This window comes from Haliaeetus leucocephalus, unplaced genomic scaffold (genome assembly GCF_000737465.1).
Source record: "Haliaeetus leucocephalus isolate CR32 unplaced genomic scaffold, Haliaeetus_leucocephalus-4.0 Scaffold450, whole genome shotgun sequence".
NCBI classification, from domain to species: Eukaryota; Metazoa; Chordata; class Aves; order Accipitriformes; family Accipitridae; genus Haliaeetus; species Haliaeetus leucocephalus.
In genome coordinates this window covers 19,372,221-19,392,631 of record NW_010972886.1, presented here as the reverse complement: position 1 = coordinate 19,392,631, position 20,411 = coordinate 19,372,221, and the positions used below count along the sequence as shown (strand labels likewise).

The 20,411-nt window shown below is 39.5% G+C and overlaps 1 protein-coding gene across 1 annotated transcript in view; it reads right to left on the bottom strand.

The window, feature by feature from the left end:
* Positions 1-20,411, bottom strand: part of RALGAPA2 (Ral GTPase activating protein, alpha subunit 2 (catalytic)) — a 129,103-nt gene that overhangs the window by 22,568 nt on the left and 86,124 nt on the right. The window contains exons 37-38 of the mRNA XM_010575074.1: positions 19,338-19,496; positions 13,988-14,115 (exon numbers count right to left, since the gene is read on the bottom strand). Coding sequence (XP_010573376.1) covers positions 13,988-14,115; positions 19,338-19,496 — 287 coding nt within the window. The remainder of the gene's footprint in view (positions 1-13,987; positions 14,116-19,337; positions 19,497-20,411) is intronic.

Genomic DNA, 20,411 nt, shown 5'->3' with positions numbered 1-20,411 from the left:
GAATTTGACATTCATATTCACTTCTAAGACTGTTTTTCTTAAAAATCTTGGCACTCTTAAAATACTACCTCTTCTGTCTGATCAGGGAACAGACATTTATTTTCATTTTTTTAAAATCCAACTATTTATTCATTCTGTATAAATTATTGACTCGGCATGTTACTGCACAGTCAAAATGTACAGAGGTAAAGCAGCAGAAACACTCAAAGTATTTAGGAACTTCTGTCCTAGTGTTTACTCGCAATTCTGGACCATTATTACAATAGTCTCTATGATAACTCCAGCAGCACCGGTGGATTCCACTCCACCCTAAAATCTCATTATACTGAATAAAAAAAAAAAAACCCCAACCCCCCCAAACCCCACAAAGCTATCTCAGTCCTAATGCTCTAAACATAACAAAAAGATGAGATACAAGGGGAAGAAAATGTGTGTCTGCATGCATTGTATTTCTAATGTTCTTCCAGTAAGTGCTAAAATGAGAAATGAAACATTATGTTTACTGGTCTCTGTACATAGTCTTCAGTGATACAAGGGAATATTAAAAATTGTTGTGTTGGGCATTAAAAAGAACACTACAGTCCATGTGAGCCTTTTATTTGTAAACACCAGTTTTACAGATACTGTAATTGACATGAAAAATTGAAACTAAAAGCAAAATCTCTCCACCTTGCTTTCTGAGATCCCAGTACTTTGTGTGTTGACTTTTGGGATTCCAAAATGCATGTTGCTGTGGTATTTAAAAAAAAAAAAAAAAAACACAAAAAAACCCACAAAACGGAAATGCTGGCATGCAAATCCTATTCAGCAACTTGAGAATACTAAGGGCTTTTACAAGGCAAAGAACACGTTAAAAGTTCATTAATTAAACAGTGCTTGTGAACAGATGGAATGGCTATCTGGGCTCTAATTACTGTAAGTTGGTACAGAGGTTCGCAGACCTTAATGAGGTTCAATAAAATGAATGATTACACATCAATCACAATTAGAGAAACCTGTAAGATGAGCTGAATTATCATGGCAACAAGTCATAAAACATGGGAGCACAAAAACCAACAGGCTCTGCGAAAGCCTATAAAGAAAACGTTTCTGAATTGAAACAGTTCTGGATTGGAACGATTCCTCTCTACTGCCAACCCCATAAAAACGCTCAGTGATTTAACTATAAGGGTTGCACTGTCCCTCTCTGACATCCTGGAGGATTGATTAGCCGTAGGAGAGTGCGGGGCACTACAGTACCTAAGGGGTTAGCAACAGCAAAGCAAACAAGGCAATGATCTGAAAAATAACCAGTTACAGAAATGAAGAGAATAGGAACCTTTTGTCACACATTAAATACGTTGTTGAAAATAAAGACACTGATGTGTCTTTTTACCTTCCCAGTGAAATGGAGATGTCAAACATCAGGTACAGAGGCTGCTTGAAACCGGTACAATTAGAAAATGCAGCTATGGGGAAAACTGTGTAGTTGAGGTTATTCAGACTGATACGTGTGCATGTAACTGCTACTCCTACAACTTCAAAACTTCAAATAACATGGAGTTTTATTTAAAAATTAAGGACAGAAAAATAATCCCAGCCACTTCCATTTCTTACCACTGGAGCCACCTTGGGAAACAGTGTTTTCAGAACCTTGAATTTCCCAGCTGTAATAGATGCTGGCAGCAAGGAGAGGAAGGTGGTAAGATGGAGACAGACATTAATAGTAAGGGGAGGAGTTCACTTATGATATGTGAAGTCTCTGAACATCAGCTCCAGTGCTCATTCCCCAAAGTAACAGCTCTATACTTTTATCATCTTCTCTGTACTGCTAACACTTCTATCACCATAATGGTGCTAGTCTGGCAGATACAGCCCTTTAAAAACTCCAGAAGTCAACTTTCAATTCAAGGAAGTTAGAGTCACAGGTATGGCACAAGTTAAGGTAAGATCTTTCAGGAACAAGAGAAAAGAAAAATGCATGCTAGCTTGAGGTTATTTCCTAAATTTTAATTACTTCACTTTCATGATGCTGCATTTTTGGTATCAAGACTTTGCAGTAATGAAAAACTGAGATAATGTCAAGTTTGTTTGTTACAGTGATAACACCAAGATTTCTAAGTGAAATAACTGCTACTTGAACAACACTACTTTGCCCAGCTGAAAGGTGGGCAGGAGAACGGCTATTGTATTTAACTAAGACAACAAACTGTAGACTAGCAAGGTTTTATAAGATCATCCATGTTGTTACACAGGTGAAAATGAACGAGATGGATAATCCTAAACAGGTACAATAAATCTAGCTGTTCAGCAGAAGTTAGCGTTACAGGTTCTCAAAAAAAACCTGGCCCAGGCCAAATCATAGAAAGTATTAAAAAACAGCAAATGAACTGAGATTTTTTTTTTTTTTTTAACATGTTACTTAGCATTAGATTTAAGAAATCATTAAAAGCCATCTGCTCCTGTTTATACACTAGAACCCTGACAGTTAATCTTACTGTGAAATACACACAAAAGTATGATACTGAGGAAAGAAAAAATGCAAATTAAATACGCCAGCCAATAAACCCACTATGAGAAAGTAGCTTTCTCCTATTCCTCTCTCTTGCTGTCTCCATGTTTATGTCCCCAACCTAATAAAAAAATCCCCAGTTAACAGGATGGCTTTAACAGTTTTTCAAGCGCATGTAGATGGAAAGCCTTTCCTCTTTAAAGAATGATATAAGATTATGGTGCTACCCATTAAAGTAGCTTTTATGTAACAGGCACAAAAATTATGCACCTCATCCTCTTAGTATCAGATGCAGAGTCAGTCAGGTTGGAGGGACGTCAGGAGGTGATCTAGTCTCACCTCCTCAAAGCATGGTCAACACTGAATCCTGCAGCTCATTTTTACTAAGAGAGAATCAAAGCAATTAAGAAAATTCAAAGCTAAACCTAAAACCATTTTTCCTGTTTGGAAAATGATTTCTTAACTTTTGAATTAAATGATTGCAGCATGTATGGTTCATGAAAAACATACACTGAAGTCAGGTTTTCTTTAAGAGAGAAAAAGAAGAAAAGTTTGAAAAATGATGTAAACCTATATTGGTGATTACACATTTGTGTTAACGCAAGTGCCCGGATCATTGGGGATGCGCCCATCAAAATGCCCATATGCACATCTAGCTGGTCTTCTGCATCCTTTGTGCCTTCTCACCGCCCACGGAGAGGCAAACGCGCGGTTTCAGGGACATGGGAACTGCCTTGCCAGACCGAAACCACAGTTTCCAAGGTTGGCACCTGGGCTTCGGCCATGGTGAGGCCCAGGCGCGTTGTACCGGACCCGTTGCAAACCCCACAGCAGGCTGGTATGGAGTCACCAGCCCCACAAAAGCTCTCAAACTATCCCCTAGTAAAGACTTTCTGAAGCCAGGACTTCTCCTTAAAAACGTTCCCTGCAGGAGCATTAACCTTGCTGAAGCACGGCCCGCAGGGGTTCCCCGTAACAAGTTGCTCACGGGGAGCCCGAACCGCCGAGCTCGGCCACCTTCATCTTTCACTGCAGGTCCCTTTGTTCCTTTGTTGCAATGGAGGGAGCGGGGAGCTTCCTGCCGTGCCGCCCGCTCCGATCCCTACCGCTTATACTTCCCTTATGCTTTTTGTCTCGTAACAAGAGTAAGCAAGCCTCAGCTTTTCTAACGAGTCTTTTCATGACCTCTGTAATTCCACATTCATGCAGAGCACCCGTGTGCCATGCAACCAGGATGTGCTTTAGTTTTCTCTGAATTTTGCGGTTTAATTTGATGATTACACTGTAAAAATTAAGATGCATCCTTTTAATCTAAATTACTTGGGATAATTTAACTTGATTTTATTAAAACGTAGAAACGACCACTGTACAATCTGCACAAAGGAATTAGACTGGAAAGTTTAGAATCAGCATCAGCGATACCAGCAGCTCCCTCTAGTTGGAAAGTGTATTATTTTGCTCCCCGAAGAGCTAGCATATAGGAAAGATAGCCAGATATTACAAGCTTCTTATAATAAGCGGTTTGGGAACTTGCGCTGTAATATACGATCATTGTAGATCTACTAGCTACATTCCTTTGATTCTCTCCCTTAAATTAAAATAACTTATTATCTACACTGACTTCTGACTATTTTTGTAATATGTAACTGCCAAAAAATTTAAAAATTCCCAACATTTGTCAATGAATCTACTTTGGAACAACAACAACAAAAATTACCGTATGTTAGAAGAGTAATTTGAAAACTGTGTTTCACTGAAATTTAAAATAAGAGTTAGAACTTGCATGTGCTTTAAATAAATATAGGGTTTCATATATTGATCCAGAAGCCACCTCCTTACATTTCCAAGGCTTTGAAACTAAAGAAGAGGCTTTTTAGCCTGAGGGGTTAAAAGTGTGGGTGTGGAAGTGGGCTTTTGTTAGAAAAATTAGCAATGCTATGAGTCATTGTGCATTAGCGGCAGAATAGTTTTGCATCTTGTATGAATCCAGACACCATATGCCATGCGAGGGCCTGCTACTTTATGCGGTGCCGCTGCTGATGGGCGGCCACGTGGGCATCCCCAGCGGAAAGGCTGTCTGCGCGCGGCGGCGAGCGCAGGAACCCGGTGATCCGAACACGCTGGACATTGTCGCGAGCAGCAGGAACAGCTGGTAAGCTAGCAGAGCTAGCAGAACTAGCAAAGCTAGCAAAGCCAGCACGCCGCAGCAGCGGCGGCGAGCCAGCATGCTAATGAGACGGCGAGCGCGCACAAAGCCCGCCGCAGAGGGGACCGACCCCGGTGCTGTCGGGTCCTGCGCGGCCCAGATTTTGGAGATTTTAGCCTGCTCCTCGAAACCACGCTCCTGCTGCTCCCCCACGCCCGCTGGTCTCCCCAGTGCCACAGCAAGGGCTCGGGGCCGGGCGCCTTGCTCTGCTCAAATACAAATGTCATCTTTACTCTTGCCAGCGATGCAGCAAGCGGGCCAAGACGACAACCCCTAGTCAGGCAAAACTCACACCGAAGCCAATGTGCGTTCTGTCCGCGGGAGGATTGCACAGCCTGAATTAAATTTAAAGTCCATTCAGATAAAACTCTACTTCCCCCCCCCCCCATTGTGACAAAAGCCAAACAAAAAACCCCTAGGAAATCCAAAGTGCAAGTGAGTGTTCAGAAGCAAGTTTCCAAAAGATACAACAGAGGTTTTAGCTACACAAATCCCTTCAAAGTTATTAGGGGCGGAACAGCAAAATCATCAAAACTTACTTTGAAAATACAAAGAACACAAACCCCTTTAATTTGTCTGGTGTGCAAGTAAAAACCAAAAAAAACCCCAACCCACAAGACTGAATGAAGTACTTAGTAGCAACCCAAATATATCAATTTTGCTCTGTGAACCTTTAAAGAGAACCTCTCATTAAGCACAAGTTAGAGGCTCTTTGTCTAATATGACAGAAAACATAAACCACCAAGCAATAGGTGTTTGGACCTCTGTATATCTTACTTGAAGAGAGTGGGAGCTTGAGTTCACACTTTACAACGAAAGGTACATCTACTAGTCAGTTATAAACAAAAAAACTACATGACCCTGACTCGATGCTTGTTATTGCAAGTTAAATTGAAGGCAGACTTCCATCACAGACCTCCTGGAAGCCCTTTGGGTAGGGCACGGTTATGCTAACAAAACTGCACTTTTAATAAACTTGCTTCATTTTTACAGAGAACAACAGAAACACTGATCGCCATCACCTTGACCAAACTGTAGGTATTTCATGAGCAATGCCACCAAAGCTGACGGACTGCAGCTGAGTGAGACATGAGTGGCCAGTTAATCTAGAAACGCGGCCAATGTCAGGCTGCTATAAGCACCATGTTAGGCACCCTGTGAATACCTACTAGCTATCGGCCAGTCGGTACAAACCTCAGAATCCATACATTTCCCTCTTCAGCCCTTGCTCGTGGTGCTCTTCGCAGACTGACAGAGAAATCTACTGCATTTTGCTTGTGAATACACGAAGAATTATATTATGCTTTTACAGATTTAAACTGGATAACCATTACTCCCAGTAATCTTAAGAGCAGCAGTGGTACATGAACCCTTTTGCACAACTCAACTTTGATTCAGCACTAGGACACAAGTTTAAAGCACCACTTAAATAAAAAACCCAGTTTCCTGCAAAATTATTCATGAACAAATAAAGTACTACTGATGAAGAAATGGAATAAAGAAACCAAGCGTTTCATTCAAAGCAGCAGCTTCTCCATGGCAGAGGAGAGTTAGGATTCAAACTCCCAACTCCCAGTCCTGATCTGCTGCTAATACTTTACGTACTATACTATTTCCAGCAAGATCATGACTTTCCAGTCTTTGGAAGGGGCTAAAGAGGTATGGCTGTGTAATTTAGGAAGCTTGTTTTCAGTTACTGCACATGTACATCATTTAACAAATCCAAAGTTGAGTTTGGGGGTGGGAGGGTGGGGGTGTTCCTATTTCTGACATATATCACACAGTAAATTCACTTTTCATTTAAAAAAACATTACTTTAGTGATGTCACTTAACGATAGGTTCATTTTTGGAATTACACATTAAATCACTCAGCAAATAAAACCCTTTAAACTGTTGGGGTTTATTTACTCTTACTGAAGCGTAAAGTTGCTGCACAGAGATCATCGTCAGGAGGCGCAGCAGTTAGTGCCGTTTAAAACTCTGCTACAGAATTAGCTTGGGACTTTCTCGGCAGCCCTTAGTGATCTTTACAGCTTCCAGCCATGGAGAAGAATAACGATGCCCCACGTTATAGCAGAAAAATAAATTGTATTGTTGACATGCAAACTTCACTGCTGCCTCCCTTGCCTTTTGTAAAATGGTGAAGCTCACCGGCAGTTCACAGTAATGCATATACAAGATGTACGTCTAGCAGGGGACTACGAACGGGGACAGGTATGTACAGATGCATGCACAAAAATATAGAAATGTAAAACCATTGTGTCCATACATCATGCAGCAGCATGTGGATTTTAAATCCGCAGAAGCATTATATACTCTTTATATATTCACAAGCGGGATGCAGTAGATTTCTCTGCAAGTCTATGAAGAGCACTATGAATAAGAGCTGAAGAGCCGCCTCCACAATCCCATGTAATGCCACCTAAAAGCTTTGCCTCGCATGACTTATTACAGGCTGGAGCAGATTAGAGGCATCGATCGCTGCCTGGAGAAGGTTCTCGCTGCGAGGAGGGAAGGCAGCCGCAGAGACAGACAGCCCGGCCATCGATCTGCTCCAGCAGGGAGCTGCGCTGCAGAATGAAGGTCAGTGCTGCTTTACACCACCCCGCACAGCCACCGCCGCGTTCATCAGCATCCCTCAGAGACTGTTGCGACGGGACCAAATACTTCTGTCTGAAACTCAAACCCTCGCATGAGGGCTGGTTACAGCAACCATCAGAAAAACGAAGGACAGCAAGTTAAACCTGCTGCTCTCTGCAGACAAAGCAGCAGAGGACTGACTACAGACAGACTCTCCTGCGAGCCAGAACCGATCACTTTGGCGGAAAACTGTCAGATGCCATGTCACATAAATTGTCACAGCTCCTGTGACACATGCTTTAGAATTTCATAGTAATTTCTAACAGCATCTACATAGCTTGAGGGCATAACTTCTTTGGATGAAATAAAGGGAACAAATTGTGAACCTTTCTCTAAAAAGAGTAACAGGCTTTCTATTTTATTTTCAGGGTATGATCAAACACCCCTTTACAACCAAAGCAGAGTTCTAAATGCAAGCTCAACAAAGCACATTTTGAAAGGTATGCAAAATGTGTTTTTAGGCATCTGACATTATGTGCACCTACAAAATATGACAGCCACTCACACAATTAAGTCCATCATAGCAAATATCTTTCTTTGTTAGTTTCTGATAAAGCAGGAAAGATGATCAGTTGCTCTACATTAAGTTAATCAGAAACTGGCTTAAACCAACAAAAAGAATTAATTCAGAATTCAAAGTTGATGTTCTTTGCTTAATATTCTCGATTCCGGACATGACATACTAATATATAGTAGACGTGTTAATATATGGATGCAATATAATGAATTAAAGTTTTGGATATTTTTTTTGCTTTGTACGTAGACGGTCTTTTGATTTTATCCTAGTGAACTTCTTGTTTGGTGTAGTTAAGTATGCATATAATATTCATTACAGTGGATAAAACTTTAAGAGTTATTCATGTATCAAATTACTTCTCCAAAGTAAGGGCTGTGTTTTCTTCTGGCCCACAAACAGGATTGCAAATCGTAAGCAGGGAAATGGTGACATCCAGTGCTCAGATATTATGTAAAGCATATGCATCCTCATCGTGCTCTTTTTTGTTTGCTCCAACGCACAGACACCTTCAGCGTCTAATGCACAGATGCATTATGTTGCAGCAAAGTACTATGAACATCCATGAAAAATTTAAAAAGAATTTTAAACTCTTCTACCTTCAGGTTTTCTCTTTGAATGAACAGCAAATAATGCAAACAACTTTGGAAACAATACCACAACCTGCCACTGTGATAATTTTTTTCTTCTCATCAGACTAAGACTATTTAGGTCAGCCCTTATATAATTCTATTTATATTAATGAAAAAGGCAGAAGCAGCACAGCTTATATTAGAGATTTGTTAGGATTACATCTCCAAGAACACTTGCACAGCTACCTGAAATGGACAGTTTTGACAGCAAAAATAGTGGCTAACAGACACGAGTCTGCATGCCCACCCCGTCCCCATCAGTTATTTCTTCTTCCCCTGTACAGTACCACAGCACTGTACTTTAATCAAGATGCTATAGAAAAGTATGAAAAATACACAGGAATCAACAGGCAGAATAAGAACAAACCCCTTTTCTTTCCCTAAGACCAAACCAATTTATGCTAAAAGTGAGATTGCTTAAAAAGATGATTTTGAAATAAACATATTAATTCTTAATAAACTCCAACCGGAACCAACTCCCTATTTACTCATTCACAGGAAGATAGATGTAGCTTAAATTGCTAAAAAAATAATTCAAGGACTACAAGAAATTAACAAAGAATGCAGGAAAGAAGCCAACCGGTGCTTGCACATAAGGACGTTTTACACCCTCCAGTAGGTTGCTTACAAAAAGCTGGTCGAAGCTAGGGTAACATTTCAGACATGTCAGAATCTCTCCTACTTTTCTTCAAATTCAGTTAGTGAGACCAAGTAGGACTGAAAGTAAGACAGTTATTTGCAATGGCGGAGAAAAAAAAAAGTGGTAAGATACTACCACATCAAAATAATTTTTCAATTAAAAAGAAGCTTTTTTCAGTAAAGGAGTTGAAACAGAGATACACACATTTACATTCAGGTACATGGGGCCACTTCACAGATCATGGCAGCAACTCACCAAAGTTTCCTCTTCATCACTGTGGCCATCTTTCAAACTCTGAGAAGCTTTTCTTTCCAGTTTAAGAAGCGGGCGAAAAGGCTGGAAAAGCATTGCTCCACCTTACACTTACACATTTTTTTCTAAAACAAACCAGGTCTGGTACAATCTTTCAGGCAATGCAATTTAAAGAACGGCTGTCTTACTTGTGAAGATAATTCTGCACTACACTTTTTTTTTTTTTTAGAGAAGATGATAAAAGATTAAGAATCCAGGATGTTTACCTCTATTGTTATTATGACACATGTGAGATGGGAAAGAATAAGCATCATGGTTATGAAATTTCATAAATAAAACCTGAGACCAACTTACAGATCTCTAAACAGGAACAATTTAATTCAAGGAGCAAGGAAATTACTCCGTTTTGAAAGACAATCTGAATTCTGGGTAGTCAGAAGTACATTTTCCTATGCATTCTAAGGGGAGCCTTTTGCTCAGACATCACTATCCCCAAATCCCAAAGTCTTTTTGGAGACCAACATTAAATTATGGACCAACGAAAGCACCTGACACCTGCAGACTTAATTACATTTTCATATTTGGAGGTTTACTAGCACCTGAGCTTAAAAAATGTCAGCTTAAACAGCAGTTGTAAATCAGACCCATAATAAAGACTTAAATACAAACCCTATTCCACACACCCCTCACCTCCAGTATTTTACCTTTACAGATAAGACCAGCTCCCAGAGACCTGTGCTACTGCAGCTTAGGGCGACTGGGACTCCAGAATGTACAAGTGTTCAAAAATGCTTTCCAGCATACAACTAATTTAATGCAAGCTGGAAGACAGCACAAAGTTGCAGTTTTATATCATCACCCCTACCATTTTTTTAAATGTTCAATATTACTGGAACCTGAACAGACCCTTGCTTAGGGGGTCCTGCTCAACCCAATTACAATTACCAAAGCACTGCACCAAAGCGCCAAATTAAGAATGCACTGTTTTTCATCTCTGCTCTCATCTCCTAAGCCATCCTGCTTATATAGACTCATGTTACTCTTAAATACTGACAATTAGCAACCTCTGCTTTAACTGGGCTTAATTAAGAGGAACTTCAGATTTGATACATAATTGCTTGTCTGTGAGATTGGTTGTTCTTTACTTTCCCCAGCACATAAAAATGTGGCTTTAATGCTCCCCAAAACTTGCATAAATAGATAAATTCTTATACAACAATTTTAGTAAGTTTAAATATTATTCTTCTTTGGTTTTATATAATTTAAGCCACCTTATCGGTTAAGATTTCCATAAAATACACATGCATATTTAAAATAAAAACTATTGCCTGAAAAAGCAGACTGGCAAGGCTGCTGAAACACATTACCTTGCTCTCAACAGTTACTTAAGGATGGTGAGAGCACCAATTAGTATGGTCTGCAGCCGCTCAGTCTCAATGCTTCATTGCACCAAGAATGAATGCACTCCTGAAAAAATGGTTACTTTGAACATATACTAATGTATAATCACCCATGACCATGTAAACATTGCAGCAGCTACAGAGACAACTGAGCTTTAACCATTCAAAAGACAACTGAGCTATGCGTTAACTACCCTGGTTTTGCTCCTGGTGCAATGCCATCGCATGCCATTTGATGTATACAAAGAACTTGTAGTCAAAATGGCTTTAAACTAAAGTTTAAATATAGTTAATTATTTTTTAATGACTATTCCTCTCGCCCTAATGAATTCCTTAAAACAGAAACAGTTACATAAACATAAAAAATAGGTTTAAAAAAAAAATCTGATGTGGTCTCCCATAGTTACCTTCCTCATTTTCAAAGAGATTTCCAACAGAAAAATGTATTTGGGTACGACAGTGGAATTTGTGTCATCATGACCAAGCGATTATAGCACACAGCGAGATTCTCCTGCGGCTCTGCGGTCCTGGTCCCCATGGAAACCGGACTCGGATATTGTCCTCCACTCGCTGGAGCACCGAGACTTGGGAGCCTTTTGTGCCTGATGAGATTTCTTCCACAACCTTCCAGCAACAGACCCTATGCTTCCTCCTGACTCTTTCCTAATTGAGATGCAAATTAATCTCTGTGGCTGATTACACTTCCCCTAAAGCCCCTGACAAGTGCAGCTGTAACCAGAGTTTACAGACTTTCCAACAAGTGACTTCAGCTGTCACTACTGGCAAGATGCTGCCCCAGCTCCCCGGCACGCGCCCCGGCACACCGCACCAGCTCTTTGCCAGGCAGGAGCAGGGGCAAGGGCTCTGCTCCACTTGGAGCAGGGTCCCAGCAGGTATTTCACACCCTGCCGCTGCTCCAACACCAGCACCACAGGCTCGGTGCCTTCTTGCCATTGAACCATTTACACCAGGTGAAGCCTTCAATCCATTTCTAACCACACTTGAGAAAATTTTTAGCTACTAACCCTTACTGTGGGTGCTGACTTTTAACATGACCTGTGTGACAAGCAGAAGTGGCAGACCACTCCTCAGCTCTGCCTTAGGCAAGCTTTTCTGCACTCACCTGAACCGCAAGGTTACGCCCGATACGCTGCCAAACATCATCTGTTACTTTTCCAGGATTATTGCTTTGTATTTCTCCCTTCTATTGAAATTTTTTGAGCTATTTCACCTTTGAGTTATCTCCAGTCTGACAAAGTTACTAAACTCTTTCATTTACTCTTTAAATTGCTGGGTCTGCTTTCCTCCTGTTCTCCTTGTAGCAGTTATCAAAGCAAACACCAGAGCAAAGTCATTCACTGTGCGTGCACCTTTTGGGAGCTACAAAGCAGCGTTACTGCATTGGACAGGTTCAAACACCACCGTTACACATCTATACATTTACATTCCAATTGCTGGCTCATTAAGAATTTTAGTACATCTAAAACTGTTTCATTATCCATAGTAAAAGTTACAGATAGCTTTGTCTCCCACTCCAGTGTCATCCTGATGGGATCTTCCCACCACATTATCTTTGTCCAGTTTCAGAATTTTCTCAATCCACTTTCATTTATCAAACAGACAAGTGGCAGTTGATTCACTACAGATATCGCCGGTGCAAAAGCAGGCACAAAAAAGGAAGAAAAGAATCCAGGGACAGATGCTGTTTCAGCTAGACCTCAAACATATGCCGAGAAGTGGCATGTGCTATCATATCTGTGCTGCTCATGTTTCCCTGGGGACAAGAAGGGACCCAGAGAGAGACCCTGTTAGAAAGCAGGAGCACAGCAGGCTGGTGAGCGCTGTTTGCTCACAAAATGTTGAAAGCCAAAAGATGAGCAGGATCGGGAATCAGAGGACTCTGACTGGGAGTGAGGTGCTGGGATAGCGGTAAGAGGCAACAGGATCTCTTCATTCTTGTAACTGCTGTTACTTATGTTAATTTTACTACACTGCTATTTTATTATTATACAGTGACTATGCAAGCAGATGGATTAAGTTAAATTCTGCATAGAAGAATTTTAGTAATTAGCTAGATTTCTCTCATGAAACAAAAGTGGAAAACTCGGCAAGTTTTGAATCATCTGTTAGGTACTACCACGGTTTTGCAGCTGATGTATTGCATTCAACTGCTCATGCAACAACCACCGACTGCCTTTGTTTTAAAATGAGTACACAACAAAATTAATAAAATACAAATTTATTTATCAACAATGCTACTTTTAATTTCTGATGACTTTCGCAAAGGATACTGGATAAAATTTAACCTTTAAAAAAAACAACAGTATTTTGAGGATATTTTGTGGTTTAAAAACGTGCGTCTCAAACTACTTAATCAATGTCCTTTCGAAGATCAAAACCATTACATTTACAAACTCTTTCTGAAAGTCACATGGTTAGAAAAACACCCAAATCAAAAGCTCCCCAAAGAAAACAAAGTGCACTGAGTGTTGGTCCGGAGATAAGTGATATGATTAACAAAACAAGCTATAAGATGTTTCTACCATCATTATGGCATTATAAGAAAACCCTAGAGTAAGTGAAAAGAAGTAGTAACATTAGTCTGTATACCACACAAGAATAAAAGGCTATGCTACAATTCCTGTAACAGAGAAGCATACCATCTAGGTATTTTCCAGCACCTGTTAGAAAATATGTTCTGAAAATGCCCAAATACAGACATGGCTGGAATGAAAATGAATTCAGGAGCCAAAACATCCGTATCTGAGGCCAAACCCCATCTGCCTTATTAATGTAATGAGTCCAAGTAAAGTCAATTGGACTACTTCTTTGCGTAAGATAGGAATACAACTGAGCTCTGTGTATTAGCCTAATACACATTGTGAATAACTTCTATTAGTGTGAAAGAAAATTGAGTACTATCATTACTTACAGTTCAAAGCATCAGTGTTAAAGTCCAAGTCCACCGCTAGTAAGACTGAAGCTGCTGGCGAGAACACTCTTGGACATTATGACCTTATTTTTAAAACACTGGATGGCAACTGGGTGTGAACAACTGAAAACATTGAGCTTGATGCAAAGAAAGTTTTGACCTTTTCCAATAAAATCAAATGGTAAAAGACTTTCATTAAAGCTTACCTCTCTGCAGAGGAACATTCAGAAGTAAAAACCCTACCAAGAGGAGCCTTGCCCCAGCAAGAAGAAAGGATACAAGCTCTGGTAGAGCGGGATGAGTGACTTGACGGCTCTGCTGGCATTGATGCACGTGGCACATATGAGGCTTGGCAGCAGTTTTGCAGTCACGATTGCTCCATCGAAGAGAGGACCAAAAAATGGCACCTGTGGACCCCGAAATAAAAACAACACATGTAAAGCCGAGCCAACATAAGCTGAAAGGTTAGTGTAGAGCACAGGAGCAACTTCCAAAATCACAAATAGAAACAACATGCCCAAATCCCAGGGGGTTTTCACAGCAAGGCATCTGCTGCTCGAGAAAGGTGCCAGGGAGGCAAGAGGAGGCAAGTTTCACGCTGCCCTGCTCTAAACGGTGAAGTGATTTGGTTACATTACAAGTGTTAGCTTGCTCTAGGTCTCCCCTCTAGATCATGAGCACAAAGAGATTCCTCCAAGTACAGCAGAACAACACAGAAACAAACCACCTCCACAGGCTGTAGCTGCAGGGCCATTGCCACCCAGGACAGCACGGTCAGTCGGGTGGTACCCTTGCTAGCACAACATACTGTATGTTGCATTGTATTTGGAATATGTTTGGAATAATAAGCATCAGACCCACTATAGAAGACCAGTACATTATTTTGCCGTAAAATGGTATGACCACATTGTTTTCCACACTGAAACTATCAGTGTGGTATTAATTCCCCATTTTTTTATTTTAAGTTTTTAAATCTTCCATAATTGCCACCAGCATACTTTACATGTACATGCACATTTCATAGAATATTCAACTGGGTAAATGTGAGCTTGTTATGTGTATGAACAAAATTCGCAATCGCTATTCCATTTTGAGTAGATATTAAGAGCTGTTTTCTGTCTTGCATCCCAACAGGAGACCCTGATTCACTGGCTGAATCCGACATTGGCAGGAGTTTTTGCAAAGAAGTATTTGTTTCAGATAATCCTCTGTACACTCCTTCCATGGACTTCACTGAAGGAAAAAAAATAATAATTGAGCTGATCCAAGATAATGAGGTCTGTGGAAAGCAGAGGAGATGGAGGAAAACTACCACCTCTCAGAGGCAGCCCCCCATAAACAGGGCTGGGACAGGCACAAACAGGTCTATCCCAGCATAACATGTCAAGGTGTCAAAACACTGCTTCTTCAGGGTTACCTCCAGAGGAAACCACCATATAATGTCATTTGGTGGCATATAGCTCTTCAGATAAAGGCTATACTAGGTAAAAGAGACACTTTATAAAAGTGAAAAATGTCCAGAATTGCATACACATAACAGACTTCACCATGTCAAACCCAGAAAATTTTAATGTTTACATATATAATAAATTTTAGTATTTACAAGTAGCCAAATTCATTTCCCTTTCACAAACTCAAAATGAAGAAAAACCCAACCAAAACCCTAGACAGAAGCTAGCAGCAATTATCAATATTTAAGCTATGGATTTTTTCCATCTGTACAGAGGCTTATCACATAAATAAATACCCTCTATTATTCTTCTGCAACTGCTTGTGGGTGACTGTGACAGTCATTCAATAAATGGACAAAGGGAATAATATAAATCCCCTGCATCTAGGGAATTCCTCTAATTAGAAGTGGCAATGAATTACAGAAGAAATTTGGGTTTAATATAACATCTGCAAATGACAGCTGTCTTTTCACAGTTATTTTGTCATTCCTTTACTTAAAATAATTACCCCCCCCCCCCAAAAAATAGATTAGTGTAAAATGTTTCCATAGTGGGTTTGCCTTTTTTTTTTTTTTTTATGCTAGCATTACTATCTAGGCAGTTGGAAAGAAAGGTGACAGGAAGAAAATCTATGCCACCAAAGTGATAATGTTCTAGAGCATCTACTTTTCCCTCTTTAAGCAATAACATTTTTAAGTGAAATTTTTAACATGTACTCTGTTTACAAGTATTGACAAAAGGAGAAAAAAAAAATGTAAAACTATATTTTTTGTAAGTACAAATAGGGAGGTTAAGTACATACGAGTATTAAAATTATACCAACATCCAAATACCAGATATTTAAAGTCAGATTAGCACTTATATACGCTACTGTACAGGGAAATTGATTGTCAGGCTTTTTGACAAGCAATTTTTGCTTACAGGACTTTGTTTCACTGTTTCAAAACCACTGGAGTCTAGGGAGTATGGTAGATTTTCTTAACACAGTATTACAGAGTTTATATACTTAAAATACAGACAAGGTATGTATATTTTATACACCTTGTATATGTGTGTATATAAATACATACACATATATACATACACTCACATTTAAAAAAATCTTTATGGGCACCCTCCAGCAAATTTATCAAAAATATCTCCAATCTGACATTTAAAAAAAAAAGTTCAATAATTGCTTTCTCTGAAAGTTTAATCGTCATACTCCAATAAACTGTATTTTTCTGTACTATAAAATTTCTTTCAAACAGAAAAGTAGGCTAATTCAAGCTGGACCCTAAAAATTGAGAGCCTTCCTTACCATCCCTGAACTCTGTCCCCACAGCGTAGAGATATGAGTGCAGCGGGTGCTCTTTGGTGTGATCTTCATGAGACTGGGAAACATACTTTTGTCAGGCATGTTTCAAATAATCAGATTATTTCAAGAACTGTGTCCCAGGCACAAGTTTTGTCAAAAAGTACACATTTGTCATGACCCGAAGTTGGCATACACTGGCAGACAGAAAAAGAAAGTAACTCAAAGGATGGAAGTGACTTTGCGTAAGAGCGACTGATTTTACATTGCCATAGAAAAACAAGTGTAACCCACAGGAAACCAGAACCAAGAGCAGTATTTCCCCAAATCGGTTCACAGCTTTTCGATGTGTGGGGCTAGCCCTCTGGAGACCTGCAAAGGCGTCGCTGCCCTGCCTGACAGCAGCAGCCGCGGAGCCAGCAGGCCTTACGGCCCCCCGGCAGGCTCAGGGTCTGCAGAGCCCGCTGCGATACAAGGAGCACACACAGCCAGACCATACGCCTGCGTGGACACAAAGCTCGGAATTATTAATTCCCAAGCAGATCTACCGGCCACGCTGAGGGTCATTAAAGTCAATGGAACTTGCATATCGTCAGCTTCCATCTGTACAGGGGGCTCTGCCTTAACGAGGAGTGCGAGGGGGAAGACAAGCTGAATGCACAGGGACATGCTCCCTGCTCAGTACTTTTCTGTAAGTTGGTATTAAATACCCATTTGAGGAAAACAGTGTTTTGAACGGTTACAAAAATATATTATGCTTTGACAGGAATAAATTAAAAAAAAAAAAAAAAGGTAAATATCCCGTTCCTTGAGTACTCCAAATGTCAGTGCAAGTTATCCATGAAGCAAAAAATTAATATTCAGCCCATTTCAAACACCTGCTTCATTACAATTTCCAAGAAAAAAATAATTATTTCTGTTGCACACAGTAAAAGTAGGCAAGGTTAAATAAACCTTTTGAGCACAAAGACTTCCCCTCTATAGCAAGCAGCACTAGTTAAAAGAGTGGGGAATGGGTAAATTATTGTACCAAATGGCTGAGAATTAATCTCTGATGACTAGCTGCAATCTAACGAGGCATCTGTGTCCCAGGGAACCCGCAGTATGTCCCTGGCGGTATGTGCAGTGTGTAGAGTCTGCCTGGCATTCTTTGTCCTCTTTTGCAGGCAGCTTTTCGTCTCATTGTTCAGAATATCCTCATGCATCTGTGACGCGTGGAATGCATTCACACTAACAGACTTACTATTGTCTTCTCTCAGAAGCTTTGTCGAGCAAAGACTGCATCACGGTTCCTGATAATTATATTGCTTAATTAATCAAGACAAAAAAAATTTGCAAATCATTGCCCGGTTGCCAAGCAGGGAGATAAAAAATGAAAACAATACAAGCTGAAGCAATATAACAAAAGTAACAGCTATCTGATCAGAAATTCTTATATAATGAAGCTATTAATGCTAAATCGGTTAATGTTAACATTGCTCCAGGTGTCTCTACTTAGATGCAAACAAAAAGGCTAACATTATGTATATAAAAGGCCAAATGTTGCCATGGATTCTGTAACCTGATAGAGAGGACAGCCTTTTCATTTGATTAGGGAATGCAATTTAAATACCAGGGACTGAAGCCAAACAACAGACATTTCTCTCTGCAAGCCTCTTTCATTCACCCTGGGGTCAGTAGCTGGTGAACAAAAGGTCAGCCACACTTGCCCTGGAAATGTCTGGATTAATTTTATTACATTGTAATGGTTTGTACTTTAAATGTAGGGATAACACTAAATTTCCAGTTAGCTATTATTCTTTCTGCCCGTTGGGTATTTTTGACTAATATGTAAGATGACATAGCTTTTTTTGATTGGTTCATAGAATTTTCAAGCATGTTCATAACACTAAATTTTGATTTTCCTGATGGAACGCTAAAATTCCCAAGAATTGCAGAGCTCAAAATCAAGTGTAGGAAAAAAACCGCACTATTTAAATTTATAAAAAATTTTCAAGTTTGAAATGTCTACTGGCAGACCACTGGTTGTTAATATATAATAGCTCCATCATTCACAACTCAAAAAATATTGTATACAGCTGGCAAATATGTCATCTGATGTATGCATTTTTCCACAGCTGGTTATTCTCTTGGACAAATATTGTCCCTCATGCAAGGGAAATGGTATTTATCAAGCTGATGACTTTCATAAAGTGTATTTTATATACATTTTTGCATCCATAATGTACCAGACCAACATTTATTAAAGTAGCTTTTTTATACATACGCACAGATGTACGTACACACACCTGACAGTTTGCAAAGAAAAAAAATCCATTTTTTCAAAAAATGTCTAAAATGTGGTTGCATAACAATGATTTAAATAGAAAATATTAAACCTCAAATAGTTTGTTTTATGTAAGGATATCCAATGCCTACATCATCCCATTGAGTCAGATTATGATGATGGTCTCAAAAATATGTCAGGTTATGCATGGTACCATATGCACAACAGTAACCACGATGTATGGGATGAATTAATAGCAAGTGAGGAACTTAAATCTTTATTATTTTGCTTTTACTGCCTCGCATTGGAAATTCACAATTATTTTAAACATTGTTCTTTGTACAATAACTCTTATGGGTTGAGAATTCTGAAACATTTCTTTAAGTGCTATGTGTGAATATAAAATTAATTAGTAGCCATTTCGATCGCTATTAATAATTCTAGTTTTACAATAAAAGTTCATTGCTCAGTATACTTTTAAACTGAGATGGACAGACTATATTTCATATTTGCTGGAAAAAAACCCCAAACTGTAAACCACTGAGCTTTATTTAAGCAACAAAACTGTTGGTCACTTGCATAATACACGATAGATCCAATAAAGCAGTCAAAACATACCTCTGGTTTCTTCATTATCTCTATGAAAAACATGTGATTCTTCATTGGATAAATAACAATTAAAACATCTCCAAAATCTGTTGGTATAATGCCTCTGCGGTAGTTCCTGGTGTGTTCAGACCAGACGATGTGAACCTCATCATTTCCCAAGTGACGAAGCTGCAACAGCAAATTGGCTCTTTATTAATCAGAGTGATAACAACAGTTTATGAGGGGTCATGGCTTACAAATTGAATTACAATGCTCAATAGTAGAAATATTTCATTACAGAAAAAGTTAAAATATTGTTTTTCTCCAGTTGCTCATGAAAAGATCAGCTAAATAATTCGCTTCATTCAGAACGCATTGTTGTCAGATGGCTTAATTAAGTAATTATCAAACTAGCCATTAGCACAATATGTAAACGTACATTACCTACAATAATTTAAGATGGAAATCTGAATTACTAGAACAAAATGTCAACCAACAGAACATCACAGTCCAGCTAAAACAAAGTAGCTGTCACAGAAATATGAAATGCCTTGACTCGGGATGTCAAGAAACTTTCCATCGTGAACCACTATTACTGAATTTATTGTATCACAAATATCTCCTTGCTGACTTTGTCTGGAGAGAACTTTTGTTTGAAAATGTAAGCAAAATATCTGGGCAATATGAATTAGAGGAGAATGATGAATACTGTGGGAGTTTCCTTTTTATTTGGAGCAGAGTTGCATAAAATATGGGTAAGATTTAAATGTGACATATACAAAAAGCATCTGAAAGCCTGTGTGTTTGCTTTGTTATTGGAAGAACTGGAGGTGATCTAACAGATGGCAAAAAGTATTTGGCAATCATGTACAAGCTACGCACAATAGTTTCAACTGTAAGCTTTAAAGTTAAAATTTAATCCACATGCAGAATGCCAGCCCAAAGCATAAAGAGAATTTAAGTCCCACTTAAAGCTTAAAAGACGACATCCCCCCACCCCCACCCCCCAATTTGGTGCTAGCCCCTGGAACAATGTGCACAATAGACCTAACAAAGAAGCCAAAACGAAGCTCTGCCTTCTTCACTGTCTCTGTGCGGGGGGGG